This window comes from Drosophila busckii, chromosome 3R (genome assembly GCF_011750605.1).
Source record: "Drosophila busckii strain San Diego stock center, stock number 13000-0081.31 chromosome 3R, ASM1175060v1, whole genome shotgun sequence".
Classification (NCBI taxonomy): Eukaryota; Metazoa; Arthropoda; class Insecta; order Diptera; family Drosophilidae; genus Drosophila; species Drosophila busckii.
This window is the reverse complement of record NC_046607.1, coordinates 20135279-20149557: the sequence shown is the minus strand read 5'-3', so window position 1 is coordinate 20149557 and position 14279 is coordinate 20135279. Positions and strand designations below refer to the sequence as shown.

Sequence of the window (14279 nt, the reverse complement as noted above, 5' to 3'; positions counted from 1 at the left end):
TTTTTTTATAGTTCAGTTCGAGCCGCTGTACTTTCCAACTCAATGCAATATTGAAATCAATGCAATGCTATAGGAAATAAATTCTTAAATAAATATTTCTTTGCTCAATATGCAATTTTATTTAAACCCGACTTAATAACATGTGTAACTAATGCAATTTCATTAAAAATAAATTCTTTAAAAAATATTTCTTTACTCATTATTAAATTTGAATCCAAACCAATCAAATTTCCGCATTGGCTTGCAACTCACATAAGAAATAAATTCTTAAAAAAATATTTATTTAGTACGACTTAATACTATATGCAAACTAATGCAATTCCATTAGATATAAATTATTTAAAAAATATTTCTTTATTTATTATTGAATTTAAAGCCGCAGCAATTTAATATCCGCATTGGCTTGGGTCTGCCTTAAGAAATAAATTCTTTAATAAATATTTCTTTGCTCAATATGCAATTTAATTTATTTTATAACTAAACCAATGCAATTCCATTTGAAATAAATTCTTAAATAAATATTTCTTTACTTATTATTGAATTTAAAGTTGAAACACTCCACACTTGGGTCTCCCATAAGAAATAAATTCTTAATAAAATATTTCTTTGCTCAATATGCAAATTTTACTTATTTTATAAACAAACCAATACAATTCCATAAGCAATAAAATTCTGCATTAAATATTTATTTATGCTATATACAAATTTATTTATTGTATTAGAGTTTGCCGCTTAGACGCAGCTCCAGCATTTTCTTATATCGACCTCGCGCTTCACGAGCTGCAACCCGCTTCCATCTCTAATCAGATCACTCCACGACCAGTTGGAGCTCTCGCGCGCGTGAATGATTCATGTGGCACGGTCGCGCATACAGATACAAATCTTTGATCGACTGTAAAAATTATTGACTACGGCCGCATAATTTTATGAATGAATGAATGGCAGGCAGCAACAAAAGGCAAACACAACAAGCTCTGAGCACAGCACGCGCTGCCATTGTAAAGCGCCTAGAGCCGCTAGCGCTGACTTTGCTGCACAGTGGGCTCAATAATATAATTTGCTGCACGTGTGTGCGTCGCAGTTTTGTTGTAAGCGTCCCACTGTGCGGGTCTCGACTCGAGTGCACTTTGCTACGAAAATTATGCGTGAAATCAAATGTAAATAAAAAAGCAAAAGTGCCAAAAGTGCCAACGCAGCGGGAAGCAGCTAAACTTAATGTTGTTGTCTGTCTGTGTGTGTGTGTGTGTGTGTGTGTGTGGCAGGCAACACGGTAGTTATTTTGGCGCATAGCTGGCTGTCAACACAAGTGCGCACTTGTAATGCAAATCAACGCGGTCAAGTCGAACCGCCAGCACTCCAAGCCACAAAGATGACGCCACACAAGCTTCACTGTGTGGCACGTCAAATCTTAGCCATTTGCCAAATTATAAGCCAAGTTTATTGTACAGCTAAGCGTTGTTAATATATTTTTATTTTGCTTGGCGCTTGCGCAATTAAAAGCGCTAAACATTGCGTAAGGTCAACGCTTGACCCAAACCGTGTCTCAGGCCTGCTGACCCACTTGCCTGGCCGACTCGCCTGGCCTGGCCCGTGTGGGAAAGTCACTTGTTCTATTTCTCAAGCACTCAAGTGCTTAATCGAACTTAATTTAATTGTCCCAATGTGGGCGCAGGCGCAGCAGCAACAAAAGCGAAAGTTGCTGTTGGTTGGCGACATTAAATTGGTTTGTGTTTAAGAGAATTATGGCCTGTTATGCAATTGAACAGCTGCCATGGCAAATTAATTAAAGCAATACAATAAATAATAGTCAAGAGCTAGCAGTTTTAACAACGTTACGTCTTTAACAATTTTTTTTCGAAACTTTTAGCTTTACACATTTGCAGCAAAATATATGCAGCAGCTATAAAAATAATTTTTATAAATTTTATGCATTAAAAATATTTATTTTAGTCACTGTCAGTGCTTCAAAATTTTTAAAACAATTTAATACATTGCTTAAAAATTGTTATCAAAATAAATAAGCTGCAAAACAGTTGAAAATAATTGTTATAAAATTTAAAAAAAAACTTAAATAAGCCACAAATAATTTAAAAAAAATTAAAACAATTTAATGCTTTGCAAAATGGTAAGGAAATTAAATAACAATTTAAAATGATTATTAGAAATATAAAAAAATATAAATAGGCCAAAACTAATTTAAAAATGATTAAAACAATTTAATGCTGTGCTAAAAAGTTGTTAAAAAAAATTAAAAAGCGTAAATAAATATTAGAATATTATAAATATATATAAATAAGCCAAAAATAAATACTATAAAATTTTGAAGTATTTTAGGCATTAAATAAAAGCTGCATATATTAAATATATGCAATATTTTTAAAGCTTGCGCTGTTTATAAGTCAAAAATAATTACTATGGAATTTTAAAATATATTTTACATTAGGTAAAAGCAAAATTTATGAAATTTAATGAATATTTCCATATATTGCACTGTTTATAATCCTTATAATTACTATAGAATTTTAAAATATTAATCTTATGCCATATTTCTTTATATATACCTATTTATTTCTAAAATAAATTTGTTTACTGTATGCTAATCATTTCTTTTGCTTTTTTTCCTGTGCTTTGCAGGCGGCGTAGCCCCTGGAACCCCATCAGCGGCCATGATCATGGAAGGGCTTGAAACCCTGGTGGCGCCAACGCATCACGCATTCCTCCTAACCGAAACCGCTGCGGCGGCTCACTTCAATGTGCTAAGCTTCGATACGTGTCTCTTCAAGACCAGCACGGCCGCTCAGAGCAACAGTCCAGCCGCTGCCAGCTATTTGAGCAGCGCGCAATTCGGCAGCAGCAGCAGCAGCGGCGGCGGCAGCAGCAGCAACGCGCAACAAACTTTGCTGCATTATACGTCGCAGAGTCAACAGCAACATTTAAATAGCAACAACAACAACAACTCCGCGCTGCGTGGACGTCAGCAGACAGCCACGCCCACACAGGGCGGCAGTCCAAGCAACGTGGCAGCGCAGCCAGCATCAGCAAGCAGCGGACGCAGCTCGGCCACACATTTGAGTTTGCTCAACACCAGCCAACAAAGTCCCGTTAGTGCCGAGCACGGCGGCGTCGAAGCAGTGGAGGCCAAACAATTGATAGAAGCGCTGCCCGGCGATCTCAATACGCCCGTAACCACATCCAACGATATACCCTCGTTCTTTGGGCCATCCACAGTGGTTGAACCGCCGCCAATTACAGGTAAGACCCAAACCCAAGACACACAGCCCGTTGAACTGTAGCTGCCTGTTATATATACGCGTACTTTTGGTTTATCTCGGCGCTGCTAATGGATGCAGCTGCTGCTGCCACATGCCACATGCAGCAACAGCGCAACGCCGCAACTCTAAATATGCAACTAATCCGTTGTCAGGCTTAAGTCGCTACATAAATCAGCGGCCAGGCCAAGCAGCAAAAGTTGCTTTGCCCATAACTCCCGCACTCCAAAAGAGAGAGAGCGAGACAGAGAGATAGAGCGACTGAGTAGGGGCTACGCATGCTCAAATAAAAAACAAGTTCAAAATCAAAAGCAAACATACGCAAGAGCCCAAGTACCAATTTATAAAAAAATGCGAGATTTTTAAAAAAAATAAATTATTATTTGTGTTTGCATGTTAAGAGTTTGAAGCTGAAGAGCTTCGACATACATAGCGAGCTAAATAAAGCAATTTTACAATTTATTAAGATTTTTTGACATGCTTATAAGGTTACAAAAGAAGTTAGTTTGAGATAAAAAATGTAGAAAAAATTTAACAAAATAAATGCGCTAGTTTCAAGTTGTAATAATGAAGCTAAAAGTAAAGTAAAGTTGAAGCAGCATTAAAAGAAAAAAAAACTACAGGAAAAAATTTAAAAAGATAAAAAAAATGCATCCTACAATTTTTGCATATTTTTATTTTATTACAAAGTTTATCAAAATATATTTGCTAGTTTGAAGTTGTAACACACAAGTTAAAAGTAAAGTAAAGTTGAAGCAGTATTAAAAAAAAACAGCATTATTTATTAAAATATAACAAAAATTCAGCTTAATATTTGTGCATATTTTATTACAATTTAAAAAATAAAAAACAAGCAATATGAAAAATTGTTTTTAAATTTGAGCGCCGACAACTTTTAAATTGTGTTTGCAAACACGTATAAAGTTAATTAAAAATTAAAATAATAAATACGCCATATTGCTATTAGAGAGTGCGACAGTTTGTTAGACAGTTTGGATAATTGTTTAATGACTAATTGCTTAATTTATAATACAAAAAATAAAGAACATATTGCAATTGCAACTGGTGTAAACAAAGTGCGAGCGAGAGACTTGAAGGCGTTCAACGACTGCGCACAGCGCTTAATTAATCAGAACAACAACAACAATGAGCAAGCATAGTAATAATAATAATAATAAGTATGTGTGTATCAAAAAACAGCAACAACAAAAAGTGTTGTCGGCACATGTATTAAACATTTCCGTTCAGTGTCAATGTTTCGAGCGCAATTTGCTCGCTTCGCATAAGATACGCGCTTGCTGCAAAGCCCCAGACGTCTAAGTACTAAAGATACTACACACATACTATATAGAGCGATCAGTCAGACATATGCACATTTCTAATTGAATTAAGGCAAAGCAAAATAAACTATACTAGATTTTCCACAGCGCGCTATCAAAAACAATTGAGTTTAATTGCTCGCGTCATTTTCTTTACGAGAAGCTCAAGCAGCAGCAGCAGCAGCAACTTGAAGCAGTTGACAATTGAAAATGCATAAAATATGCTTATAAATTAATACATATGCTATATATATGACTAAAAATTGTGCGCGTCGCGCCAAAAAATGTCAAACATAAATTTGGCGCACAACCCACGCAGCGCAAGAAAAATATATTTAAAACAAAGCAAATAAATAAAAGCAAATAGCCAAAGCGACAAACTGAAAATACATTAAAACAATTTGCTTAGACAGGCGCTGGGGTGGGGGGTGTGGGTCGAAGCGTCGCTTGGCTTGATAAAGCAGCTTTTAATCGCTAAACTTGGCAGGCTCAAGCGACATAATTCAAATTGGGCAGTCAAAGGAGCGAGTCAGACAGCAAGGATAATAAACTGCTTGGAGTTTATTTTGCGCACATGACAGCATTAAAATTAAAATATTATATATGAGCTTAGGCAGCTGCCCCAGTCCGCTTTGATAACGCTGCATTCTGTGAATTCTGTGGCAAGTTGCCACTGCCACACAGATTGATGTCGCAGCACATTAGGCGCAACTGCAACTCAATCAATACGCTCCCATGAACAGTCGCGCTGCCATTAATGACTGCAAACAATGATCAACAGCAGCAGCAACATTATCGTGATCATTTGCGTAATTAGTCTGCAGCAGCGACACTTTGCTGCTTCCTCTTAGCGCTGGCAGCGTGATTTAGTTACGTGCAACTTGCCATTGCCACAAATTAGCGGCGTGAGCAGCAGCGTCCAGCACTAGCGATCGAGTGCAAGCGACAACGATGAGCGATGAGGCGACCTCCCGTGTTGTGCGATTTCCGCGAAATTGCAAGCGCGACCAGCTGCAGGCAGCAGCAGCAGCAGCAGCTTCATTCAAGCGAACTGTGATTGATATCAGCAGCAGCAGCAGCAAAAAAACAAAAGCTTGAGCTTTATATATGCAACTTCAATTTGCCTGCGCATCAATTAATTTATTTACTTTTTTCTATTGCATTGCAGGCTCAATTGAGTGCGAGGATTTGTCGCTGGAGCCGCAAGTTGTCTCTGTGGGCAGCCCAGTGCTTTCGTCCTGCAATTCGCTGAAGGAGGAGCGCAGCACACCGCCCAGTCTGTCCATTGTCAAGGAAGAATCAAGTAATAATAGTTGTAATATGTACCCACTACACAACAACAACAATCAGCAACACACAACAGAAACAACAACAACAAGCACAACAACAGCTACAACAATCGCCACTGCAACAAGCAAACATACAAATGACACTGAACGCATTGGCTCGCCTGTAGTAGCAGCAGCAGCAGCAGCAGGACACACACAGCAGCAGCAACAATTACACCACAACTGTCAACACAACAACAATCACCAACAACAACAGCAAACACAACAACAACAACAACAACAGCAGCAGCAGCATTTGAGCTCGCCGCAACACCAACAGCAATACCAACTACAACAACACCAAATATTACACCAACAACAACAACAACAGCAGCAGCAACAGCTGCCACATCATCATCATCATCATCACCATCATCATCATCACAGTCAACACCAACAACAGCAACAACAACAACAACAACAGCAACAACAACAGCAGCAGCAGCAACAATTGCAGCAGCAGCAGCAACACACACACTATCACCAACATGCCTTACAACAACAACAGCAACAACAACAGTCTGGCAAAATCTCATATCGCGGCATTTTTACTACTACAGGCAACGCCAGCAGCAACGCAATGAATGCAGCGCAGCAGCTACAACAGCAGCAGCAGCAGCAACAACAACAGCAGCAGCAGCAATTGGCTTCACCACAGCTGAGTGTGCTGCCAGGACAAATGTCGCCGCCATCGAATAGTCTAGGCAACAGCTGGGGCTTGCCCAGTCCGGACAAGTCGCTTTTCCAGCCGCCCATGTTTAATCTGCCGGCGCATTATGTGCAGCAGCAGCAGCAACAAGCAGCAGCAACGCCTGCAGCCTATGACGATGGACGCGCTGCTGTAGCTGCAGCAGCACAACATGCAGAGCTGCTGGGTCTAAGCATGGACTGCACGCCGCTGCTGCTAAAGCAGCCAACAAGCTACGCAGGCGGCGTAGCAACTGCAAGTTTTGCAAGTCTAGCGGATTTGCAAAGCAGCCACGAGCAGCTGCAGCAGCAGCAGCAACAATACGCAGTGCGTCCACAGCTGTCCACACCCAAGTATCAGTGGCTGGATACGCCCGCCGAATATGCTGCAGCTGTAGTGCACCAGCAGCAGCAGCAGCAGCAACAACAGCAGCAGCAACAGTTGGTAATGCCTGGACCCACCAGCTCAGCCAGCTCCAGCAATGCTGCGCTGGGCGTGCTTATACCCAAGCAGGAAAGCTACACCGAACTGCAGCCCAACTCCAATGGCACTGGCTACTCCAGCGCTGCGTCCGCCGCTGCTGCAGCCGCAGCTGCTGCTGTGCAGTTAGCCGAATACAGTCCCAGCACCAGCAAGGGACATGAAATACTCTCACAGGTCTATCAGCAAAGCACTGTGCCGCTCAAACTCGTGCCCGTTAAGCCGCGCAAGTATCCCAATCGTCCCAGCAAGACGCCCGTGCATGAGCGTCCCTATGCCTGCCCCGTTGAGAACTGCGATCGTCGCTTTTCGCGCAGCGACGAGCTCACCCGCCACATACGCATACACACTGGCCAGAAGCCATTCCAATGTCGCATCTGCATGCGCAGCTTCAGTCGCAGCGATCATCTGACCACACACATACGCACGCACACAGGCGAAAAACCCTTCAGCTGCGACATTTGCGGACGCAAATTTGCGCGCTCCGATGAGAAGAAGCGACATGCCAAGGTGCATCTCAAGCAGCGCATTAAGAAGGAGTCCAAGCTTAGCCGCGAGCAGCATCAGCAGCAGCAGCAACAGCAACAGCAAGCAGCAGCCGCTGCCGCTCAACAACAACAGCAACTGCAGCAGCATCAACAGCAGCAACAGCAACACCAGCAACAGTATCAGCAGCATCATCATTTGCTGCATGCCGCCGATTTGGCCATTGTCACCAGCAGCGCCACCAGCATGTAGGGCCCAGAGAACTCAACATCTTCATTTGATTCCAGCTACAGAGCCAACGACAACTTTTACAACATAGATCTGGGTCTGGCCATTGACATTGATCAGAGTCCGCTGCCCTTTGAGCTCACCATGAGCTCCGACTATGGCACACTCTCGCCCTTGAACAGTCCGCCGCATCTGAACTATGTGCTCAGCAGCGATGACTCCAATCTCACTTTCTAAACTGCAAGCAGGAATCAAACGCTGATGCTGAATAATTTACATTAATTAAATAAATTAGTTACATATTATCGAATGTTGTAGCCGTAATTTTGGGTTGTGCTAGCAGCAAAAACAAAAAACGCAAGACATTAAAGTTAAAAAATATATTAAAAAGCACACACAGAAGCAAAAGTTACTAACACACACAACAAAGTCTAACAACAAAAAATATAAAAGGTATAAAAAAAATATTTAACTTATGTCTCTAATACTGTGATCTCATGTGTAATAATTATTAATTTTAATTTCTTACAACTAAAATTAATTTTAAAACATAAAGTGCACACATTAATAATTTTTCAAAACTTTGCATAGCTAACAATAATTTAACAATTACTAAAAATATATAAAAAACGCTAATTTATTGCAGTTAAGCATTTTTAAAGTCTATTAATAAATTATTTAGCATAGGTCTTAACACACACAAACACACGAGCGTATATAAAAAATTAGTTTAAATTTAAACAACTTTAGCATATCATGTTTTTGTATAAATTAAATTTAAATATTTAAAGCAGCCATTTTTTTCATGTCATAAGTTTAACTTAAGTTTCAAATGTGTGTTACGCATACATATACAATTGTGCAACAAATTGGGCATAAAGCTAAAGCGCGCCTAACTTGTACTTCCTTAATTGATTCGAAATCAACAACAAAATGGCAAAACAAAAACTAAAACTAAATTTAATTTAAAATCATTTTCGTTACGTTTTAAGTTCAAAACACACACACACAAATTTTTTATATAATAAGCTATATATATATAAATTACTTGCGAAAATATAACAAACAATTTTTCAACAAAAACAACAACACGTTATACACTTTTTATTTCTACAGCACACAAAACATTACTTATCAGTTGCTTTTAGACTTAAGCTACCAAACGAAACTATAGTTACAAATAGAAAGGTTTAAAACTAAATACATGGAACTTTAGTGCCACTTAAGCAACGATAGCTGAATAACGAAACGAAACGAATTGGTTTGAATTTGAAGCTATGCTAAATTATTTAGTAAAGCAAAATATATGCATACCTATATATTTTGCATAGCCGCTGGTTTGAGACACAACTAGAGTATAGCATATATATATGTATATATTATAGTGTTAGGAAATCGTATCGTGCACATAGAGTTATATATATAGAGAGAGAGAGCGTATTTTCTATAAGGAATTGGTATTACTTCGGGTGCAAATTCAATAAATTATATATATTGTAGTCGAAACACTTTTGATGTCTTAAATGTACAAAAAACAGGTTAGCGCAAGCCTTTGCAAAATATATAAAATAAAAATAGATAATATATATTTATTGTGTGAAACGTATGTGCCATAAAAAAAAAATATTGAGAAAAAAAAACTACAAAAAAAGCTGAAAATAATCAAATAAAAAAGTTTGTCAAAAAAATAGATATATATATATTTGAAATTTCAAAACGTTGTGATTTATATTGTTCATGGTTCAATGTCAAAAAGTATTTCAAGTGCTAATTAATTAATTAAATTATGCTACACATATATATATATATATATATATAAACATTATTATTGTTGCTTTATGGACAGTTTTTCTTCCATATACACACATCAATTGGTCAAACATTTGGTATGAATGTATTTATTGATGCATTGACATTTAGCTAGCATAAATTTATTTATCAAAAGCTCAACGCAGAATTTAGTTTCAATATTTTGATATATAGATGTTGCGTGTGTTTTTTCTATATACTAAGCATATATCATATTTTAATTCCCAAACAAATATAATGCGTGTTTATTCATGTTTTTCAATGTGTGAGTTATATATATAAAATAAATACTAACACATTTCAAGACTTAAGCCTAAGGATCTCTCAATTTCAATACAACACGAAAAACGAACAAAACTCTAATTTATTCAAGACTGTCATTTGTGTTTAAAACTTAAGCAGACTTCTAACGCTTCAAACTGCGTGCGACTTAGTTCTAAACTTAGCTACTAAAACTTAAACATATGGCACATTGTATATCAAAAAGCGCGCTCGACTCCACACAACTCTTATCAGTTTTTTTCTATCAAAACAAATACTTCAACGTAATGCTAAGTTTACATACACACACACACACACACAAACACACTCTATATTGGTAATATGTATGCAAATTTGGCTAAAACACAACTTTTTGGAAAATAAAATAAACGAAAAAAAAAAAAGAATCTTGAGCTGCGTCTTTCACCTGGACTGGACACCATATAAATTAGCGCAACAGACATTTCAATCAGTGGGCCTATCTATGCCGTATGCCTTGGCTTGGCGCTCATTCTTTCACTTTATATGGGGGCCTATGCAGCGCTAATAAAAAGCGCAATAAAATTCAAAATAATAGCCAAAGAGCAAGAGCCAGAGCCAAGAGGCGAACGAACCAGCGAACCAACCAACGAACGATATATGCATGGCACTCAAAACTAATGAAATGTTTCAAACTCAAAACGATACGCGGTGGCAGCCACACGCGCACTCGAAAGTTGCCACACCAGAGCAGCGCTGAGGCCAGCAGCGACAGCAGCGCATGTCGAGTAGGAAATTCTTGGCCAAGACCAAAGACGAGCAGCAGCAGCAGCAGCAGCAGCAGCAGCCGCGCCGTGTAGCCTGCGCTCAAAGTTATGAGCGCAATTCTATCGTAAAAATGCACGAGAAAGCCAAAAACCAGTTAACTGTGCACAACGACTAAACAATACGCTGCGTTGCTTTTGGGCCAAGTTAGTGCTTGCTAGCGCAGCTAAGCGACTGTGCGATTGCATGCAAAATGCTTTCACGGCAGGCTACAGTTTAAGGTTAGCCTTGGCTGCAAACTTGAAATTCTTGTCAACGCTGGGCAACGGGTCTGGGTTCGCTCTTTGCGTCTTGCTGCTTGATTTGTGTGCTTGCGGTACAATTTGAGCCGCAAGCTGTGGCCAAGCGCTTATGACAGGCGCAAACAAAATTATTTGAGAGAGCCACAAGAGCTGGTGATGAACTGCAGCAGGCATATCTATGCTATATAGACTAGATGTCGTCTTAACTGCGGCCATTTGACTTGTTTAGCTGTTTAGATGCCAAGCTGGCGATAGCAGCCACAAATTGATTTCATTTTGATAAGCTTCAGCATACAGTAGTGGCAACTATCAGCCGCAGTGTCCGTCTGTCTGTCGCTGATAGCAAAATGAGTGAAAAGCAACTTTCGCGCAAGTACCAGGAAAAAATGCTATGTCATGCAGGCAATCCTTGGCTCAATATCTTTGTTGCTTAACTGCTAATGAGTTGGCCGTTAGCTGCTGCTGCCGTTGCATGTGGCATGCAACAATACGACACATTTTGCATTTGCCATTTGACCAAAACGACACGTTAGCGTCTTTTTACTGCAGCCCTAGACTTTTGACTATTAATATGGCCTATAGCCTATCAAACTGCCGCTGACGTTTGACTAATTTGGTAGCCCAAGATCAGCGAAAGTTTAGACGACATTGAAAAACGCGCACATGCATTTGCCGACTCCAGCGGCCTAATCAAACACAAATACATCATCAGGCAGCTGCCAATGCCATTAGGCCCAGCGAGGCAGTCGTTTGGGCCTGGGCCTATCTATGCGCGCATATTTCATAGTCGATGCTGCTGCTGCTCGCTGCTGCTGCACAGAAGCAACTAGATCAACTTTAATTTGTTTTCTACGCTTTTTAGCGCAGACCAGTCTACAGTCTACGGCTTTGGCTTGGCGACATTTGCGGAAGCGTGCCACTTTGTCAACAGTTCCATTGGGCCATTGTGCCGCGGGCGTTGCGACCAAAGGCGCCGCTTGGACTTGCTCTTGGGTATGTCTGTCCTCTGTCCAGTTTTTGGTATGCGAGATTAATGCATTGGCTGCTGCGCTTATCAGTGTTTGTAATTAGCGCATTTGCATTAAAAATAGCAATAATTTGCCATAAAGCCAACGACGGCACTCTCGCTGCTATTGCTGTCTCGCTCTTAGATAATTACAGGAAGTGCTACGGCGAATTAAAACAGCAACATTAAATAGATAGCGTCTATGCCATGATGAAGTTGGGTACATCAATTAGCAACCAGAATATTTGCAGCTTTTAATATTTTTCAGCTTCAGCTTGTGCAATTAAACAAATGTGCAGTTAGCGCCATCTAGCGCGCAATTAAGCAGCTACAAATTTATAGCCTTACTTACCAATAGTTGTCACTTGCCTGCTGCACATCATTTTATGTGCCAGCCATATAGTTATAATCGATATCAGCATATATAGCAATTAATCTTCAATCTGTAGCTTGAGCAATTATGCTCAGCACTAATTAATGGTCTTTTAAACAAACTTGGCAACGCGTTTAAGCCTTGGCATGCATTCATTGATTCACAATTAATGTTGCTTATCAAGATCGCGAAGCGCATACGCCCCAATTTGCAACAAAGATGCTGCTGCTGCTGCTGCTGCAACAGGTGCAGCTTAGAGGCAACAAATCGATCGTTGATTCCTTCGCTTGGCTTTGGCTCACAAATTCAGTAGCCGTTTTGACTGCCTAATGATGGCTGCAGCGCGTTTTAGCCAATGAATTATTACACAGCCAACAATTGGCCAACGAACAGGCAACAAGTCTATTATTATTTATGCAAAAGGCTAGGCCAACAAACGCTTGATCGCGAGCGATCGCTCGATCGTTGCCGTTAACCGTACTATGCGCTCATCAATCTTGAAATTATTGCCGCCACATTGAACGACTGACAGCTTGAACCGGGCAGCAGCAGCAGCAGCAGTAACTATGTTTAAGACAAGACAGTTAGCTGCTCCAACTGAGTGAACTACAAAGCGTAGAAATGGGCCAAGGTTAAGGCTAAGTGAGGGGCTAAGCAAAGGCGAGTAAGATCAGTTGACAGCAGCATAGAAAGAAAAGCAATAATTACAAGCTGAGAGCAAAGCAAAGCAGAGAGACGCGCTCAGCCGACAGTATGAGACTCTAACAAACAGAGAATTGTATTAAGCATAGACCCACTACTTCTTTATTTTATATAAACATTTATGTTATGCTATTAATAAGAATATTTTATTTAATACACACAGTGAGGAAGCAAATTAATCGACACTCAAATCGCTACAAGGAACGACTTCTGGCCCACACAAATCACCTAGCGGCTTCAATGGCAAACCCAATTTCTAGGCGAAGGCTTATCAAACGTCATACAGGAGACCTATGGAGAAAAGGGAGACAAAGAACGCGAGTTCTAATCCAATAATTCACTTAACTACTTAATGATAATAAACTTAATGATGGACAGTACAAATTTGCAGCTCTGGAAATTGAAGTCAAGCCCAAACTCACCCACACCCAATACGATAATCACTGAGCGCCTCTCACAGCAAACAAAGCAGCGCTGCTCTCATTAGCATAGCATAGCACAAGCGATTGGCCTCGCTTAGGCTCGCTCAGAGAATTGAGCGCTCATCCTAATTTTAGCACTGTGATCAAAGTGTGTGTGAGGCTGGCAGAGCCTAGAGCAGCGAGCAAGGTCCCTGGCAGGTCAGTAGTGCATCGACTGTTGGCGATAGAACACGCGTTGAGTGGAGCTGTCTGCATTATAATAATTAATATTAACAATATGTTTAATTACAAGCGCCATTTAGTCTACACTTTATTTCTTATTGCATTATATAGATTTGTAATGACAACAAGACTATAGTCTTTAGTTGTACTTACTTGTATATGCCAAACTATAAGTAATCTGTATTTAAAAATCAAAAAGTTGCCCCACTTACTGCTAAAGTTGCCAAACTTAATGCTTCTAATAGTTTTTATATACTAAATATTACAATTTCTTTTACTTTTATGCTACTATTTCTATTGAATATGAAGCATATACTATATACAGATACGCAAGATAAAGCTGCCATAGCTTAGGGCTCGCTGCTTTATAGCCGACTTACCCTTTGGGGGCTTAGGCATGTTCGAAATTAATTAATGGCTGGTTCAATTAAAATTGCAACATGCCGTTGAACACAAAATTTTAGTTTAAAGCCAAAAAGCAACAAACAAAAGCAACACAAGCAACTGGTAACTGGCAAACTGTAGAGTGGCTGCCCTATAGGACTGGCCAACTGCATGTACAACTTGTTGCAACAACTTGCGTGCCACGTTGCTGATGAGCAGCAACAACAGCAACATGTGTTGTGCGCTGCTAATCTGC

General features: G+C 39.7%; 1 protein-coding gene across 4 annotated transcripts in view; it reads left to right on the top strand.

Annotated features, from left to right (window-relative positions):
• LOC108603657 (alpha-protein kinase 1) overlaps positions 1 to 8285 on the top strand; it is a 38346-nt gene extending 30061 nt beyond the window's left edge. Inside the window, exons 2-4 of one of the 4 annotated variants that reach the window (XM_033294256.1) lie at positions 2635 to 3252; positions 5757 to 5891; positions 6477 to 8273. In XM_033294256.1, the coding sequence (XP_033150147.1) occupies positions 2667 to 3252; positions 5757 to 5891; positions 6477 to 7822 (2067 nt within the window). In that variant the 5' untranslated portion in view covers positions 2635 to 2666 and the 3' untranslated portion in view covers positions 7823 to 8273. Of the gene's footprint in view, positions 1 to 2634; positions 3253 to 5756 lie in introns of all 4 variants that reach the window. The other 3 variants (XM_017992634.1, XM_033294255.1, XM_033294254.1) reach the window with 3 other exon arrangements.
• Positions 8286 to 14279: the final 5994 nt, after the last annotated feature.